Source organism: Astatotilapia calliptera, chromosome 13 (genome assembly GCF_964374335.1).
Source record: "Astatotilapia calliptera chromosome 13, fAstCal68.1, whole genome shotgun sequence".
In the NCBI taxonomy this organism is placed as follows: Eukaryota; Metazoa; Chordata; class Actinopteri; order Cichliformes; family Cichlidae; genus Astatotilapia; species Astatotilapia calliptera.
In genome coordinates this window covers 21,635,956-21,656,065 of record NC_137434.1, presented here as the reverse complement: position 1 = coordinate 21,656,065, position 20,110 = coordinate 21,635,956, and the positions used below count along the sequence as shown (strand labels likewise).

The 20,110-nt window shown below is 37.9% G+C and overlaps 1 protein-coding gene across 5 annotated transcripts in view; it reads left to right on the top strand.

Annotated features, from left to right (window-relative positions):
* Nucleotides 1–20,110, top strand: part of grid1a (glutamate receptor, ionotropic, delta 1a) — a 282,018-nt gene that overhangs the window by 71,382 nt on the left and 190,526 nt on the right. Inside the window, exons 1-2 of one of the 5 annotated variants that reach the window (XM_080288039.1) lie at nucleotides 18,135–18,487; nucleotides 18,566–18,734. The exons of the other annotated variants lie outside the window; for them this stretch is intronic. Of the exons in view, the coding sequence (XP_080144165.1) occupies nucleotides 18,428–18,487; nucleotides 18,566–18,734 (229 nt within the window). The 5' untranslated portion in view covers nucleotides 18,135–18,427. Of the gene's footprint in view, nucleotides 1–18,134; nucleotides 18,488–18,565; nucleotides 18,735–20,110 lie in introns of those variants that run through there. 5 annotated transcript variants of the gene reach the window in all.

The window sequence follows — 20,110 nt, the reverse complement described above, 5'->3', positions numbered from 1 at the left end:
AACCAGAGAGAAAATCAGCAGCAATTCGAGACCCACATCATCATCATCACATCCCAGGTTTTTCCTGAGTGCTTCTCATCTTGTAAAGTCATTGCCAGTGTTCACTCTACATTTGGCTCAAAGCGGTCGCTCACCATTTTAAGCTCACAGCCTTTTCTCATGGATTTTGTGCTGAAGCTGTTAGATTTTCTCACTGTCTCATTTGGTGTTTCATTTTTAGGCTTTTTTTTTTTTTCAACAACCTTGTGATGATTAAAACACTCGAGGTCTTTACACCAAACTAATCACTGTGGTTTCACTGAATATTAAATCTATTACAAAACAGTCATTTACTGTATGCTATGCTGTCACGTCCACTTAAGTTTAAATATATTAGCACATCATTTGCATATATTAGAATAGCAATTCAATGTGATAGTTACAGCCAGCTACTTGAGAATTATTGTGCACAAGCACAAAAAAAACCTCACAGCATATTTCACATCTATCTCGCACATACTGACAGATGACAGATGTGCATGCTTTAAAAAGGAGTGAGACTTTAAAGAAATGGAACTTTTACAGCAAGAAAGCATGTAGGCCACAGCCTCACTACATGGAATGTTGCTATGGTTACACAGCGGGAAAGTACCACCCACTGACACTATCTAAATGTTTTTTTGGCTTAAGTGCCACCTTGTGTGCCCAGATCCTTAAAGCATAAATAAGCTCCAACTAGAGCAGTTTTGTGCTTATAGGATTTTTGAGATGTGTAACATTGGAGACTGACAGTGTAACAAAGCGTCATGTGGCCATGGCAGTGCTCTTTTCCTGCTTTCCATGGGATACCCTCTCCAAATTGTTCAGACCACTCAATGTCCAGCCAAGCAGGATTTAAGTGGGTTCAGGTGGAGTTTGTCATTGTATCACACACATACAGACACACACAGACAGACAGACAGACAGTGGCATGGAGCCCATCCTACCCGATAACAATGATGGATCTTTTCATAGCCAAATGCAGTCTAACAGTAATCGCATTACTATTCATAAGAATCAAACTGTTTTCCTTTCAAAGATTTTCCCTGCCATTTTCTAAAAACATGGCCTTCGTTTTATTACCCAGTCATTAAAAGTCACGACTGCTTCAACAAGTACATGAACTTTTCACAGGTTAATTAACTGTGTTTCCTCACTGACTCCTTCAGTGAAACTTGGATATACAGCTATAGCTGTGCTGAGCCACCTGTGAGCAAACTTTGATCTGTTCTACATTTAATATCCCCCCTTTTAGCTGATCATTCTATATTACATATTATACATTTTTGCAATGAATTGAAGACTTTTTTCAAATTGTCCTCAAATAGGGCAAGAGGTGATGCATAGTACACAGGTCACCAATCTATCCCAGGGCAGACACAAAAAGATGGAAAACCATTTACTCTCAGCACAGCAAAAGATTAAACCCAAGTTTAAACCTACTGATATTAGACAATAATGCTAATGCTAGTTATTTTAGCATTTCATTAAAAAAAACAAGCTAATTTTCTATTTGATGTTAGCAGCACATTTAGAAAAAAGTTAGTATGGGGATAACAAAGAGTACAAAAATATGTGGTACTAGAAATAAACAGTTGGAGGAACATTTTTAATGTAATTTGATCTAATTAGGTTCATTAGCAGCAGGACAGTAAGATAAATGGGTATGAATAGAAGCATTACAGAGGCAGAGTTTCTCAGAAGTAAAGATGCGAGGAGGCTCACCAATCCGCAAAAAAAAACACATCCACAAATTGTGGAGCCATTTCAGAATATTGCTCCTGAATGACTTTGACTTTGTATATGACATTATTTAAAAAAAAAACCCCACACAATATCATCAAATCATTCTTGAGAAATCTCTGTGTAGAAGAGATAAGGCAAACATCAATGCTTCATGCCTGTGAACAATGCATTGAAAATAGGCATGAAAATATCGCACTTGCTCAGGAACATCTCCAGAAATCAATGTCTGTGGACACAGTTCACCGTGCAATCCACAAATGCAGGTTAAAGCTCAATCATGCAAAGAAACAGCCAAGTGTGACCATGATCCAGAAACACCACCATCTTCTCTCTTCCAAAGATGATTTAAAATTGACTGAGGCAAATTTTAAGAACTGTTCTGTGGTCAGGTGACTCAAATGTTGAAGTTATTTTTGGAAAACCACATCCTCTGGACTAAAAAGGAGAGGGACCATCCAGCTTGCTATCAGCACTCAGTTCAAAAACCTGCATTGGTGCACTGGTGCCTATGGCAAAGGCACCAGACATTCTAAAAGATATAAACAGGTTTTACAGCAACATATACTCCCATTCCTGTGTCTTTTTCAGGAAAGGCCTCATATGTTTCAGCAAGACAATGCTAACCCACATTCTGCAGCTATTGAAAAAAGCATGGCGTTGTGGCAGAAGAAGAGAAGATCCCTACAATTCTCCAAAATGCCCCAGTGGAACTAGAACTCATTACACAAATGTATAATATAGTTTGTAAGGCTTGAATCAATATTGTTTAATTTGGTTTTAGTTTATTTTTCTTATGAGAAAACTGTATGAAAATAATGTAACTAAAACCTTATTTTCAAAGAGCAGTAAAAAAGGAGCAGTTTTGAATTGCTTGCTCCTATTCTCTGAGCCAATGTCTTAAGTTAATTTATTCAGTAACACTTTTGGAAAACTTTTACACAATTTCATCTAGTTAGACCTTAGTTTCATTCATTATAGACTGTGAATGCTCAGTGGTGTAATCATCTTTTAATGTTTGGATTTCATTTGAGAACACTGGTTTTGAGCACAGATAAAACTGTGTTGATATGATTATTTGGTTTTGCCAGAGGAGTTGGATGTTTTTAAATAGTTTACAGTCTGAAACTTGGATTGTTTAGAGGTTTGAGAGAGGGTGGAAGGCTTCAGCAAATTTTTAAAAACTGGGATAGAGAAAAAAATATGATATCATTTTGAATTTCAGTGTATTTCTGTCAAATCCTCATAGACTAGAAATAACTTGTTTTTATAAGATCTTAATCATGTTTACTTGGATTTGTCTCTATATTTTTAAGTTATGAGAAAACAAAAGTCACATTTTAGTAAATACCAATTTATGTGTCCAACAATAAAAGCTTTTTTGAGCATACAATCAAGAAGTTTATACCATGTTGCACTAAACTCTGCAACATTCGGTGTGGTAGAATTATCACAGTTGCACAACAATAAGTGGCACATCCATCTGGAGGTTGTTCCTCAACAGGTAACTCATGCAAGTACTCAAATAAAATGACTGAAAGTTTGTGTCAGCAGCCTTTTAAGGAATCATCAATCTAGGCGACCTGCTGCTTGGTATTACTTATCTCTTACTAGAAACAAACAGCTTTTATACTACTTGTACATGAAAGCCTTAGGGGACAAGAAGGAAAATGTGAGCCACATAATGAACTTTCCAGGTTAGTGATCGTGAGTAAAATTATATTTGTATTGTGGTTTTGCTTTGAAATTGAATTCTTTAATGTTTTGTACTCTGTATGCGCATAAATATAATAACAAATAAATGACTCACTTTGACTATTTTGTTGTGCACAAGGGATTTAAATTCCCCGAATGAGTAAATGCGTAATTTTGAAAGATAAAAGAAAATTTTGTTAAAATTGTACCCACCTTCAGTGTGTTCAGTAAATCCACTTAAATAGAATTAAGATTGTTTCACATACTCTTTTAGACCCTTGTTGCATAAATGTTTTATGTTCTCATCTTAAAAAATTATATGTTAACTTGTGATAATACGATTCTGAGACCAATGTCGATTTTAATGGGTCCAACAAATGTCTGTTATCACCAACTTACAATGATTTGTGCTGCAGTGACATTTAATGCTACCTCTCCACGTGGCCTGAATGTGAGTTGTTACTAGTCCAACATGTCCTCTAAAATTCAGAGGAATGGAAGGTTGAAAAACACCTGGTGGATGGAGGAGAAGGCGGGGGATGCTTTAGCAGGATGCAAAGCCTTTGTATACTGTAGGAGTGTCAGCATGGTAGGACAAAGAGGAGAAAAGCATTTTTCTTGGCTCTGAAACAAATGAACAGCCTCTATAGGGTCATGGCTGTTGTCGCTGTGATTAGCCCCTTAACTACAGGGTTCTTGCATGTGTTGCTGTGGCAAAGCTGTGCTTTTCAATGTCAGAGTGTTTGTTATTCCTCCAGAGGAACAACTGGTGTCCGATTTTAGTGCCTCCATTACCTTAGACCATATGAGAACAGCTGATTGATGTGTGTGAATGTGAGCATCGGTGGTGTGATTGGCATTAAGCTTCTTTTACCACAAAACCGCTTCTGTGGTCCATTTGGGTCTGACGGGTGCTGATTAGGTTCAAGTGCTCCTCGACTACAGATGCCATTTGAAGATTGCTTTTATCCCCCTTGAAACACAGGGACAGATAAGAAACTGAATTTTCTTCTTTGGGGATCCAAAAAGCTTCCTCCCACATAAACAGAAATACACGTAGCCAGCACAGTGTTTCCTTACCTCTTCGCTTTCTGTCTTTAGCCTTTATTCAAGAAGCTATACATACAAATAAATACTGCAAATTAAATTTGCTTGCTCCAGGGCAGTTCCCCTCAAAAAAGAAAAGGATGCTGAGAGTGATTGGTCTTGAAAACCCTTTTAACTCCGCAGTTTTCCACCACTCCTCTATGCCATCTTATCTTTCCCATACAGCATGCTGAGCAAAAGTATTTATGCCCCGCTGTCTCTTCGTGGGATCAGCAGTTTTTTCAAAGTCTTTTCCATGAATATCTTAAAAGCAACCTCATAAATTAGCAAAATTGTGTGGTTTTACATTCCAACAAACACATGTCCAAGTAGTTGCAAGACTGCTGTTGTTTAGACAACAGCAAATCTGACAACAAGTTGTAACAAAGATCAAATCTCACGACCTGAAAGTTGCTTCATAACGAATGAAAAAGCCTGCATTAGCCTGTTTTATGAAGCTATAACTCAAAACTAGTGTGACCGCAAGTCAAGGCATGTTTAAAAGCAAGAATTTAAAGAACACATCTGAGATATAAAAATAATAATAATAATTCACAGTTAGGATATCTTACAGTTCTACCAAATGTGTAAACACATTTCCAGAAACTGTGGCTCAATTTCTCAAAACTGAAAACAAACTGAAAAGAGTTAACTGCTTTGTCCAAACTTCACAGATCTCATGCAAAATAAAACATGACACTAAAAACCACGTTCCCTCTTCTCAAAACCGATTCCTTCTGCCAAAACAATACCAAGAGTCATAATATGCCATCGGATAAACACTAATGTGATTCATTCAAAACACTAACACTAGAAGTGTTCATGTTTTGACTATAAGCGGTTACGTGCTACGTATTCAAATGCATACAGTACAATACGATACAAGTGGAAATGAGTTACTGTTTTCTTATTTTTGGTGAAGTGTAGGGTTAACATTGACATAGCATCTATAGTAATAAGTATATATGTAACAAAAATGTTGCCTGTCTTACATAGTATTAGCAAAACTCACCAATACAGTACAATGCGAAACAAACAATCAGTGCAGAGCCACCACCTTTTCTGGTCAAGTTATCAATACATGAGCTTTATATTTTCAGAATTGTGTGCATAGTTTTCCTGTGTGTGCAGTTGGGGAAAAGCGTGCATTCAAAATTAGGACAGTTTAAATTCATGAACACCGAGCTTAATATGAAGCTGGTATCATGAGCACTGAAAATGTACACCCACTCTCTAAAGACAGTATATATTTGCTTGTTCTTCAAAAATTGAGGCCTTTAAAACAAATGTGATGTGAATACCATTGTCCTTTTTTTTCTTTTTTTACTTGAATTTTAGGATTATTAAGAAAAATTATTAGGAATATTAACCGTTTCAGCTAAATTAATGCTTTTCAACTTTAAATCCCTAGGCTACCTTCTTTTGGAATTCCTGGCATGCTACGCTGCTGGCTTGTGGTGAAGCACTTCCCGTTCTTAGACTGTAATAGAAAACTCTATACTTACTACAACTTTGAAGTCCCTCAAAGTACTCAGAGTAGATGCTCGTCAAAGGGAAGCGGTCCACCCGTGATACTCCTGGGATTTGTGGATGAGCGTATTACGAGCCGCTGGCAGGTGCTGGAGCACAGTGTGTATATCACACTATAGTAATATTAATAAAACCTGAAGTGCTTTCCAGGCAACTCTCTACCATTTCCCAATACTGACTCAAAGCAATAAAATGTCCACAGGTGGGTGTGCGGGGATGGTGGATAACACATTGAAAAAGAAATGTATGAAAACTGTGTAACTCGAATTCCCTGCTATTTGAAAGGCTTTGAAAGTAGTCCCTATCTGCACTCTCACAAGATCAGTTTGTTGTGTCATATGAGTCTGTGATAATGCAGTTTTTTGTGGGTCAACAGCCTTGTAATGGCTGTAATTCTATGACCATGGAGTACAGGGATGTGTTGACTGGATTTCAGAACACTTGTTGTATGAAAGGCTGAATTTCATGACTGTATCCCATGTTTTCTCCTTGTTCTCTCTTAGCTTTCCACTGTTTCTTCAATGTTTTTATTGTACATATTAATCTGTTTGAAGTTCATTGACCTCATCTATTACCTGTTTTCCATCTCTCCACTTTATTTGTGTTCTCTACCTAGCTCTCATTTCCGTGTCTTCGTTTCTCTCGCTGCCATCCTAACCAGTTATTTACACCTCTTACTTTTTCGCTCTATTATCCCATCATTTCTCTTTACAGGTCCATCTCACCCTTTCCTGCCTCTTTTATCTCCCCTTTCCCCCTTTTTAATAGCTCCCTGGATGTCAACTGCCTCTTATGGCTATTGTCTTCTCTTTTCCCCTCTAGCTTTCCTTTTTGTGTCCTCCCTCATCCCCCTACCCTTCCATCAATAAGGATTTATACTTCAGCTGTGTGTAGGCAGGAGGAGGGCAGAAAATATACATATGAAAAAAAGCCAAAAGAGAGATCAGATTGACCATCGGATGAAGCGCAAGAATGCCAGGATGAATAGTAAATGAGAGAGCTCCTAAGGCTGAACTAATTGAAAACCGTTCTCCCCTCTGAGTCAGTTTAGCAGCAGCAGTTGTAAGGAAATTCTCACTGAGATAGCGAGAAGAGTAGAAAGGGGATGAAGAAATAAGAGAAAGAAAGAAAGTATGGATGATAGCACAAGGCAAGTAGGAGAAAGACCAAGAGATTGGATAACAAATATAAAAAAAGAGAACGGGGGAGAGAGATAGCTCCTCTAGCCAGACTAATTGAATTCCGATTTTCCCTCTGAGATTGGTTAGCAGCAGCAGGCAGGCAGACAGGCTGCCCCGAGCATGGATCAACTCTATCCAACCAATCACACTAATACAGTGTTTATGTCCAATCCAGTGCAGCCTGGTCAATAGCTTCTTCTCCAGTACAAAGCTAAGAGAGAATTTGCTGAAGCCAGAGCCAACTTAAAAAAAAAAAGAAACACAGTTGAAACGCCCAAAATGAATCCTGGAACTTCTGTCTAAGTCAGGGGTCAGCAACCTTTAACACCCAAAGAGCCATTTGGACCCGGTTTCCACACAAAACAAGAACACTGGGAGCTGCATATCTAAAAATGAAGATAACACTGTATATATTGTTTTTTACTTTTATGCTTTGTGTGAACAACTAAAGTGTGTTGCTTATGAAATCCATGAAGTGCTACAGAGAAAATTACATGTTATTTATTTAATTAACACATTTTGAACTCTTAAAGAAATGACAAAAGGAAAGACACCCAGCTGAACTAAAATTATCCATGTAGCAAAGAAAAACTGTAGTGAGCCGCCACCCTTATATCGCCTTTGGGCTTTTGGAGCCTTGACATGGCCCAAAAATAATTGGGAAAAAAAGCACTATGCTGCTAAAAAAGAAAAATAAATATTTGCAAAATTCTGCCTAAATATGTATTTTACCTGATTAATGTGTGTGTTCTTATGTCGTGTATTATCATTTTATATATTTAAAAAAAAAAAAATCAAAATTAGGTAAAGCAGTGTAAAGTGTAAACTGTGAAAAGCAGTACATTTAGCCAGGTCTGTATTGGCCCTGCTTGCTCTCAGGAGGCAGTAGCCAATGGGAATCCAATTACTGGAGAACATATTACTTTGTCCTTAAAGGATGAGTCAGGGGAAGGTCTATATTTTTTTAACATGTCTAGAAATCCAGAGTAAGACCAAAGCTGAATTGACTGTGCTAACAGTTATTTCTTGTGTAACCTGAGTCTGGTATAAATGATCCCTCTGTGCTACAGATCTACCTTGTTGGGTGTAATATCTAAAATTCATGTCAGTGAGCCACATTGTTCCACTGGCTGACATGTTCATGGACATGTTTGAGTTGAACTGTCACCTGCCATGTACAGTTTCAGTAACAAGTGCTCAAAAGTGTAATATCCTGCTAATTGGTGAAATCCCCCTTTTTTTTTTATAATGGAACAAAGATGTGTGACCATTATTAAATGTTTTTTATTATCTTCAGTAAGAACCAGTGGAGGTAGGTTAACAGGAAAATGGTTACGCAAAAATCACCGATGATATTGGTGGTATTTAATTCGTTCACAGTAAGTAAAATCTAGAAGGCCAGTTGGCCTTTAGTTATACGCAGTTTTTTCAAACAATATTCTCTTGTGTCTAATGGACGTTTGCGTGCATTTGTGTCCAGGTGCACTTGCCTGACCCTAATTGCACATTTGTATTTGAGTCTTGTCTGCACTTAGACTGCCTGTGTGCCTCCAGCTGCGTCGTAAAGCATGAGGGTGTCTCTCTCTATGCTCATTATTTGACTCGCTCTCCTCAGTCTCCTCTGTCTCCCTCAGTGCTCTACGTCACTACCCATCACCACTCAGCCTTTATGAATATTTAACCATTGTTCAAGCTTCTCTGCTCTCTGCACACTTCTTCTTTTATTTCCGTATTTTTTCTTATCCTCTGTCGTACCTTTATGTTATGCTCCACACATTTGTCTCTCTCTTTCTCCTGCTGAAACTCTTGTAAGTCATCTGTAGTCTCTTTCCCTCTATTACTCTCTGTCTGCCTGCCTCTGTATCTGTTTCGGCAAATCATTTGCTCTTCCGTACAGTGGAGGAGGAAGCTGCTGCTACACACCCTGCCCCTTAACGCCCAGTCGTTGTTTCTTATTTAATCTGTTCCGCTTTATTGAATTTAATTATTTCTAAATGATTAACTCCGAGTTCAGGGTGGGGTGTGGAGGGGGAGCAGGAGGACATATGTTCTGCGATAGGGTAAAAGGGCCACTGGAAGAAAGATAGTGAGGATCGTGGCTTTTTGTTTTGGAGCCAGGCAGAGTAAATAGCCTTGTGTGCACACTCATCAGTCTTTGATTCCATTACTGCAGCATGACTGCAAATGCATGCCCCGCTCCCACCCGCCAGCTCTTCTCACCCTCAAACGCACTAAACACAATTGCAACATGTACTTTTCTTTGTGTAGTCTTGGGACAGAGAAAAATAATATTTGCATATTTTCTTAAAATATTATACTACATATCTGAATGTCTTCAGGTGCCAAACAGTCTATTTTTCATGTGTCAGTGTGTGTGTGTGTGTGTGTGTGCTTATTTGTGTTTCTGTATGACAGGTATAAAGGAGAAGCAGGTACTGTTTGCTTTCCCATTGCCATACCTCAAAAAGAGGTATTCATTACAGTGCCACAAGGTGCTGAAAGCAGCTATAATGATTTTCAATAGGCTGTCAGCTCTTTATATGAAAATGTGAAAAGAAAAAGTAGAATGATGGGCTTTAACAATGCTGCAGTGCCCCTCCAATCACAGTGGAAATACTCATATAGAGTTGCAGAAAGCATATACAAAACCCAGAAATGGACTTGCATAAATCCATAAACATAGGCATCCATCCACAGTGTGCACACCTCTGAAATGTCGTTTCAGATTCCAGACTTATATGTATAATTCAAACTGAGAACAGAACTTTTAGCAGGTAAGACAGCATCTTTTTCCCCATTTTTGAGACAACAAATTTGGGGTTGGGTGTTTGGATCAAAAGTTACATTACTGGCTGAACATGAGGAGCAGAAGCGACCTAAGCAATAGGATCCCAGGACTTTTTAGTAACATTACAATAGGAGATGCAGAGTTTCTATTTCACTACTAAGGGGCAGAAAAGAACAAATGCTGGATCTAATCATCATTTAAAGATTCAATCACTACTCAATTATTGCACAGCTGAGTCAGCAGTCTTAAGTAAGACATAGCCCATTGAGCACTTGTAACTGAATGAGTCTGCCAACCAACAGGTGTCAACAACAGCTGCCAACAGGTGTGAATTTCTTGAGCTAGTGTATACACCTTAATTCTCTGATTATGGATATCATTTATAATATACATTTTGACTAAAAAGGCCTTTCATATTTTATTAAATAGCTGTATCTCAGTACAGCACCATGTTCCATCTCAAAAATGAAGGAATGGCATAATTTCGGGAACACAACGAACAACTGAGCTTAGTAGTTTTTCCACAACTTATGACTTATTTCTGATGGCAAATTATATGTATCTCTATTTACTCTCTATTATTCTTTCAGTTTAAACTTAGTCCTCCCCAAGCTACCTCTTTAATAATTAAGCTAACTAAACAAAAATCTAAAAACAAATAGCCAAATCATTAGTTTCACCTTGCTAGTACAGGGTTTGATCCCCTTTGGCTTTCAGAGCTGCCTTGAGTCTTCACAACATAGATCCAACAAGTTGCTGGAAACATTCCTCAGAGATTTTGGTCCCTATTAACATGATAGGATCACACAGTCCCTGCAGATTTGTGAGCTGCACATCCATCATATGAATCTCCGCATCCCAATCGTAGTCTACTGGATTGAGATCTGGTGATAATAAAGACCATTTTAGTACAGTGAACTCACTGTCATGTTAAAAAACCCTCCCTGAGATGACTTAAGCAATGTGACATGGCTCCACAGTGTAAGATGGGTACACTGTGGTCATTAATGAGTGGAAATGGTCAGCAACAATACCCAGGTAGGCTGTGGTGTTTAGAGGATGCTCTGTTGGTATGAAAGCATGAAATTCTTTCTTGTTGTTTTCACCGTGGTTGAAGATTTAAAATAAGTAAAAACAGGTAAACAGATGTACCTAACAAATTGACCAGTGAGCGTAAGCAGCTGTAGTTAAATAAATCCAAGAAAAAGATCTAAACATTTGTAATTAAATTAATAAGTCCTTCAGATTTTACTGTGATGGAAATCCTAATTAAACCAATAAAGCAGCTTTGTCAGTGGCACACACAGCAAATCTGTTTGATAATTATTCATGAATTATGTTGCCACAAGGAAATTAATTTTAGTCTTTTCAAACATGCTATACTACGGCACCTCTCTTTTTGAGTTATTTGAAGTACCAGTTCATTAAAATTCTCAAAAGCCCCTGGGTCAAGTCTTGGTAAAATGCAGTTTAGGTTTAAGCAGAGATACTGGTTTTGTACGCAAGTAAAAAGATAGCTTAGTCACACAAATTAGCTACTTCTTCTCCATTCCCTCCATAATGTTTGTAGCGCTGTCTGATCAGATTGCAGCATTTTTGAGGCATTTGGATCCCTCAAAAATGCAAAACCTTTGCAAAACATGATAAATTAAAGTTGAAAGTCCTCACTTCAATCACATATTGATCATTTGATTTACAATCCACTGTGGTGGATTACAAAACTACAACAATCCCAATAATATGAAAGGCACTGTACTGTATGTGTCCACTGTATTTGGACAACACCGCATTGTCTGCACCATAGTCATGCACTTACTTAAGCATACTGTGATATTTCTCCACAGGGGGACATAATTCAAAGGAATTTATTTAATATTACAATTGTTTGTACTGCTTCTACATGATTCCAGCTACTAGCAGAGGGTTTAGGATGGGTTAATAAGTAGAAAGGACCCCTCAGCAAACTGTAAAGTTTATTCAGTTGCCAGCTAATTATCACTTAAAGCATTCGTGTGGCCTCTCTGAAGTCCACAAGTTTGGTATTGGAGCCTGTCTGCTCACTAAATATCTTGATTTTGTTGTGGTTTGATACATTGCTGGACTAAAACACTAACTGCTACCATATGTGCCACAGTTACCATCAGGATTATCGTTTTTGAAAATGAAAAACAGCATATCATTTTGAATAAGCAAGTCACTTTTAATGACGATGATAATGATTGATGATATACATTTGCAAATATACATTAAATAGCAAGCAGCTACTTAGATGGTGACATAAGATGACATTCGTTTTAGAAATGCCACCTGCGCAACAGGTGCGGCACATTTTGTTGATAAGTTGATTTATGATTGTGGAAGAAAAAAATGCTAATTTAGGTTCAACAGACAAGATGATGAAGCAGAAGGGACTTGTGTGATGTTATAAAAATTTGAGAAGATAACAGAGGGAGGTTGGAGAAATGTAAATAGCCAACAGGTGGTGCTTAAATTAGGTAATGAATGAAGGCATAGAGGAGATTCTAATGTCCTTTTCCTCGTGGCCTTAATGAGGCTATTTTTTTTCTTGTAATTTATATCATAAAAAGAGGGGAAAACACGTTCTCAACTTGAGTCAGTAACAGCTTCATAGCTGCAATGCCAAAATCAACAACCTTGGGCTCTAAGGATAAGAGACACTTGAGGGAGTATAAAAATACAAGTAGGGTCTTTGTCATCATCACCACCCCAGAGTGAGATTGGGAAAACTACATAAATGAGGATTTTTCTGTTTTTGCATATAACAAAATCCTGAAATTATAACATTAAATACCATGTTATTAAAATAATTACCCCATATCTACTAAATATGACGCAACAGAAACTCCTTAAGGAAATTTGTGACACCAGTCCTCCATTGTTTTGTTTTGTTGCTCTGCTTCTGTAAGTTATATCTGCAAAAATCCTTGTTCTGATCAGAGAACATAAAAGAGATATTTGGTTTTACAGCCTAATCAACAATCATCAAAACTGCTCATAAAGTCTTTGAAAAATTGTTAATGAAACAAAATCACAGGAAAAAACATGTGGCGCATGTAGGAACAAGCACAGGTAGAAATGGATGATCGTGAACGCCTGTTCATATCTGCTTTTACTGTCTACTGAAAATCAGGCTTTTGCTTCACTCACTCGTAGGTTTGCATTCATTCTGCTTCACCATTTAGCAGCAGCATCACTGATTGTGTATAAAGCATAACCTTTGTGTTTTCACAGGCGCTTTTAAGGATTTCACATTGCATTTGAAACCTTTCTTGATTGTTCTTTGTGCGGGCTTTACATTTATTTTGCCATGGAGAACTCTTTAAAATGGTGGCAAATTCATATAGCTTACCAGGTTATAATAAGGGGCCCTTTGAAGTGGAAACAGTTAAGGTTACTGTTTTGATGCATTTGCTATCATTTTATGTGCTGAGAACTGGCAGAATTGAGGTGGACTGGCATAAAGACATTGATTTACATAGTTTTTTATCAATTGCTCGATCTGTTTACATCTCATGATGTTGAAAATTAAATATATAAAGTTGTTGTCACCTTGTAAACATATTCAAATATCAGATATTACTTGCAATCAATGTAATATAAAGGTCAGCTTATGCTCTTGCTGCTGTAGATAAAACAGAGCAAAGTATTACATGATTCTGAAGAGTCTTCACTTACCAGTGTTTTACACAATTTCCTGGTCCAGTACCTAATGTATGAAACAAATTAATACAACATGTCACAAATCACTGGTTTACCATTTAGCTATGTGATGTGAGAAATGGGATTTGGCATGAAACCTTTCAGTCTTCCTAATAACTTAGACAACTTTGAGCAAGTACGTTTTCATATAAAATTGTCTTTCAGCTACACGTACAAGTGTCTCACTATGGCTACATCAGATTGTGTTAGAATGAGACAATCCTCTAAAGGAACCCATATAGAAGTCGCCATATTGCATTACTGTGAGAGCATACAGGCAGCTTTAAATGAACACTCTTGCAACTGGGGCTTCATTGTCTCTCTCAAAGACTTCTGAGCTGTGTGTTTACAACAAATAGTCTGAAGGGTTTATTCCATTAGTTTGGCCTATGTGGTCAGGTGGGTAAACTCAAACCAGACCGAGGAACTGACCTGAGAAAAGTGAGTATGGCTGTCTTGTTTGTCTTCTTCTCTTGAGGAAATGACTTCAAAATGCATTTGATCACTGAAATATAAACAGATAAAGTTGACATTGGAAGGCCTTGAGTTAGTCACGCTTCTAACTCTGTACTGTGAACCCACACAAAAAGACTCATACAGAAATATAACAATCTAGGGCTCCACAATTAATCCAGTGTTACCTTCAATCACAATTTCAGCTTCCTGAGTGATACTGAAAATATTCACCAACTAGAGGTTGGCAGATTGAACCAAATATCAATAGTATTGATACTGGTATTGGATCGATACTATCGTGTCAAGATTGATACTGTTTTCTATAAGTTCAGTATGCACTCCATTGAATTGTAGGTTGTTTGGGGAGTTTAAAGACAGGTACATTTACATTCCAGGTCTCAAAAAAACATGAAAAGTTTAAAGGTGTGTTTTGTTGTTTTAACTGATTATCATGGAAAATAAAAATCAGAGTGATTTGGTGCTAATTAAAAAGTGTTCAGAATTTGCAAATTGATATGTCTCATAAATCATGACACACTGGTATTGGTATGGGCAATACTGGTCCTGTATTAGCTTTGTATAAATGTAATAGATTTAATATATATTTGCAGCACTACAACCAACAAAACACAAAACAGGCTTCAAACAAAGGCAGATCAAGCACTCCCTAAACCACCGCCTCACAACGTTTCTGCTAGCTGTGCTCTGCACTGTGCAGCTTAAAGTTTCCTAGACTAGTATGGACAAGAAACACAACGTCAAAAGGCAGTTATAAATCAAAATTCAAATGTCTGCTAGAGCAGAAGGAAAAGACCTTGTCCCTCAAATCAGATCATGATCCACTGTTTGCAAGTAGGCTACTTTAGTTTTAGGGCAAGTGATGCTAATCCAGAAAAAAATCATTTGCAAAGGATGCTGCTGTAAAGTAGTACAGCTAACTTGAAAACATATCATAACCTAAAGCATTTTTTCTTATATCTGTATCCTAGAATGCTGCTAGCTTTCCAGCCTGGTGACATCTTTCTACTTAAACATTCTTATATACTGCAATTTGTCTTGTTGCCTAAACCAGAGTTTACTGTTTGCCTTGAGTATAAATGCAAGTGAGGAAACAATATTTAATAAAGACATACAGTAACTGTTACTGCTGACTGATGAGGATTAACTGAAAGCAGGGAATGGAAGAGGAAATTGTAAATTAGACCATTGAGATGTTTATACACGTATGTTTGTGTTAAAACACTTTTTGAAGATTGCTAACTTCTGAATGTCCCACAGGCAGGTAGAGAGGTAGATGAAGTGCTTGGAAAATTTGTGTCTCTGTTTCACTCGATATGTAATGGCTGTGGTGTTTATGGGGTCGGTCTTTCTCTTTTTGTTTTTAAATACATAGACTTGTCTCGTTCCCTTGATTGAAACCGTACAGCTTCCCTTTCTATTACTGCGCAATTCACCGAATTGATCTTGCTTGGATTTGACAACTTTTTACTGTATTATGTTTGTTGCTTTGTCTCTAAACATTGATTTATCTTCATCTGTAGTTGCGAGATAAGAAAACTTAAGTACGAGAGTCCCTTTGAGAATCAGTAAAGTTTCCTCCTTATGTGAGGTGGTAGTGTTGCCACAAAACCCCATCCATTATAGATTGTTATTGAGCTGAAGATCATTTTTCACCTGGGATGACACAGTAGGGATTTCTCAAAAAATGTCAACTGCTCAGTGTGATTGCTCCGTGTGATACAGCTACCTCATTTCATAAGAAACCTAGCCTTATAGTCAAGGTATCTGGCAAAGAGTTCCTGTCAAAGTGGGGCTCTTTAAGAAATGAAGAGCCACTTATAATAGTGCTTAATTGACTGGAAACCCATTGTACGTTTAGCATATTTTTCTGTAAATCTCCAAGCACTGCGCTAGTAGAGATAGCCACTTATACAGGGCTCTGTTTGCAAATATAACTACTAGCAAGCCCACAGTGAACATAAACCCCCCTTGGCCTCAGCGCACCTCTTTAAACCCTCCCTAACCACCACTGCTTTTAATCTCCATGGTTGATCACAAATAAAATTCAGGAACATGTAGTTAATCACCACAGCGGTTCCACCATGTTCTCCCCTCACCAAGCCTGCTTATTGACTCAGGCAGCACCAGCAATCAGCCTACTAAGCTTTTAATCTAAAACACAATTACCACCTATGATTCGATGGTTCCAGGCAGTAATGTTTTTTGTTACTGCATGGAAAGGCTGCTATAGTCCTAATTTGCACACTCCATTGGCCAGTTAGACCAATATTCAAAGGCAGGACAAATATTTATGCAATCATTTATTTGTAGATGTACACATAATAAAACCAGTACTCCATAAGCAGCGCTGTTGTGATTATGCATCAAGATAGCCAAAACAACGATTAAGAGATAATAAGTCTAATACAGTCCACTGGCAGTAAACAATGTGTTATAGCTGTTCACAACATAATGATTTTAGTTTGACCACAAGATGGTTCACAATTACGGGGAACTTGTACTCATCAGTAGTTACCAAAGAAATGTCGTACTTGATTTTAACTGCTGTTTTGAATTGATTGGGGAGGCACTGGGCTCGCAAATCACAAAACGTCCTGATTAAAGAAAGAAAAAAAAACCACATCTGCCCAGATAACAGTGAAATACATGACTTTGTTGTGTTATAAGCACTCATTTGCTGTGATCACAGGGGTATTATACAACAGTCCCAAGTCTTTCTGTTTTCTCTGAAAGGTTCCAGAGCTGATGGGAAGTTAAATAGCGCCACAGGTATCACCTGCTTCCTCCCTGCTCCCCCTTGGTTCACATCACGTGCATTTCACCTTCCTGCCTTTCTGGAAGCTGGGCCCTACCACATCTGTTTTCCTAGTGAGACCCAATTATATTGCCACTGTTAAGACCCTGTAGACACTCGAATCTCAGAGAGCTTTGGAAAAAGGGATGCTATTTAAAGTACATATAAATGTGTTCGACTGCATTTGTTTGTCAGATAAGGCACATTCTATGGAGATACATTAATGCGTCGAAATTTACATCACATTAAAAAACAGTTATTTTGACAGTGAACAAACGATTGTTTTAGAAAAACATAATGAAAAAGTGAGAGGGTCCTGGCCTTTTTATAGCTGCTGACTGGCTCATTGGAATGGGGTTAATGAGATTTCTGGCATGTTTTCCCTTGAGCGAAAGAAAAAGTACTAGTTTTCACATCCCGCTTACTAAATATTTAAACAGTTTCATATTTTTTCCCACACATCAGTTTGATGTGAAAACCTCAGTCAGGAGATTTTTTGCAACATATTGACTGCAAATATAGCTTTTTTCAGCTGATTTAAATAACAGTTATTGTGAGGTAATTTTCTTAAAGTGTTGAAAAAAGAAATAGAAACTTTCTTGTTCTTGTTCATTTGACAGCAATAGTGCAGAAAGTTTTTATTTGTTTGTTTGGTCAGTTAAGACTAAATCATCACCAAGGGCTCTTGTGGTGTGCAGTTTATTTTCTTTAGGATCAGATGATGAGAAATGTGTTTTAAATAAAGCACTGGCATGCTCTGTGGAGAAATAGTTTTCATCAAAGCAATCTAATGGTGCAGACAGTGGAAATTACTGAGTCGTATGCTTTCAAATGGCTTAGTTTGACCCTGTGACATAAAAGAATGTGCTAATCAAGTTCATGCTTTGCCGAATTACTGGCTCATTGGTGTTTTTGTTGTTGTGTTGATGTAGCTTACCAGGAACGCGGAATTTCCTTTTATTTTAATGACAGTGTGATAAAGCCCAATGGTGTAATTGACTGTAAGTGGAGACAACACGTTCTATGCATTGGTCGTGTCTAAGGATGGGTATCGAAAACCGGTTCTTGTTGAGAACCGGTTCCCACTGTTTCAATTCCTTGGAGTTGTTTGCCATTTTTGCAAACGATTCCCTTATCGATTCCAGTCGCCCCGAATGACGTCACCACGTTGCGGAGCGTCATTTACCTGGCAGGAAACACGGCACGTAAGCGGCTCAAACGCTCAAAAGTTTGGTTATTCTTTACAAGAACGGATGACAACAGGGCAACTTGCAATACTTGCTAAGTAGATATTTCATTTAAGGGAGGAAACACTACGAATATGCAAAAGCATTTGCTCACTAAACACGCAATGACCTCAAATGAATGTCGTGTTTTTAATTCCGCTCCGGACTCATGAATCTCAACCCAGCAGCAGCGGTAACGTTTCCACGTCCTCTCCCGTTAATGCGGCAGGTAAATAATCAACTAACAGTGCATATTATGTTAGCGCGATCTGCCTTATTACAAAACCTGCCATTACTGTGCATTTAGGTGATGATGAGAGAGACAGAGTCTGGCTGGCTCAGATGCTGGCAGTTCTCGCTGCAGTCTACCGGTAGCGTCTCCTTTCAGGCCAGGATAGACGAATGTCACCGAGCAGTGACTAAGTTTGTGGTAAAAGCCTTGAACCCATTTGCCACAGCAGATGCCCCGATTTTAGGTAAGTGAATGTGTTTAATTGTAGCCAGGGACATTACTGGATATTCTTATGTAATTGCTACAGAATAATTTATGTTATACTTTGTTATTGCTACAGAAGAATATTTATTTTATTTACAATTTTTTTTCCTGGGGACCCTGTGACACCCATTGAAGAGCCGTAGGCTGTGGATCTCTTAAGATCTCACTGTTGGGTTTGTAAGGCCATGTTACTCCTAAATTTCTATCTTGTTCAAAGAGAAGATATAAAACAAAGTTCTAAGCTAATCAAACTTAGTGTTCTCCTTTTTTAAAAAGAATCGATAAAGAATCGAATCGTTAAACAGAATCGAAAATTGAATCGGAATCGTGAAAATCTTATCAATACCCATCCCTAGTCGTGTCTTTATGTGGTAAGAGCCAGGCAATATCTCCAGCAGATACCTTTAAAAGAGATACTTGAAAACATTGAATAGCTGGGAACAATGGTGGCAGTCACCGAAAGCCTGAAACTGAAAGAAATATACACAAAACACAAATACACACAAAGATGAACCTTCATCTACAGACTTGGACAAATCTCTGTATAAAGGGGTAGATAGACTAGAACAAAAGGGGCCAAACGTAATAGGGAACAATAAGTGTGCTTTTGGGTTAAACTCAGGGCAAGCTAGTTTTTCTTTTCCCAGAGCAGAAAGGACTGCTGAAAGATAGGTCCTCAGGTATCAATCCAAAGGAAACTCAACACCGTTCAACACTGAAAAGAAAAAATAGATTTAAAAGTCGGAACTTGCACAAGTTTTGAATATCCTGAAAACGCTGTAGTATAAACTTTGAATCACCAGAACATTTCAGCAGCATATTTGCTGCGGGGACGACAAGACAGACAAGCAGGAGAACAAAACAGAGGCAGAGGTAGAAATGAAAGGAAGCTGCGCTGTTTACAATAGTCTGATGTGCAATCACAGACGTTAATCTTCTTTATGTCTCTGCAGGTACATATTTTTCTTCCCTGTGGACCATACAGAGGCATGCTTTTATTTATACAGATAAACTGACTCAGCAGTCTCGGTTAGCCTACAAGATGGGTATTCAAGAGCTGGAAGAGTTCATCAAAAAAGTAGAGATCCCTCTGCTGACCTGATATCCCAAAGGCAACCTTAGACCAAGAGATAACATGCAGTAGATATATTGTACATCATCTGGTTCAAATAGGGAAAGATTGTGGTTACAATTGAAGGCCTATTAATCATGTCCCACACAAAACAGCAAAACACAAATGTATACAATTGAATGGAGCTTAAAAAATGGGGCACTTTTTGAAAAGGCTATTTCACTGGATTGCATTATCTTGAAAAATAGTTCATGTTATCGTGCATACCTCTGTAAATCCTAAAC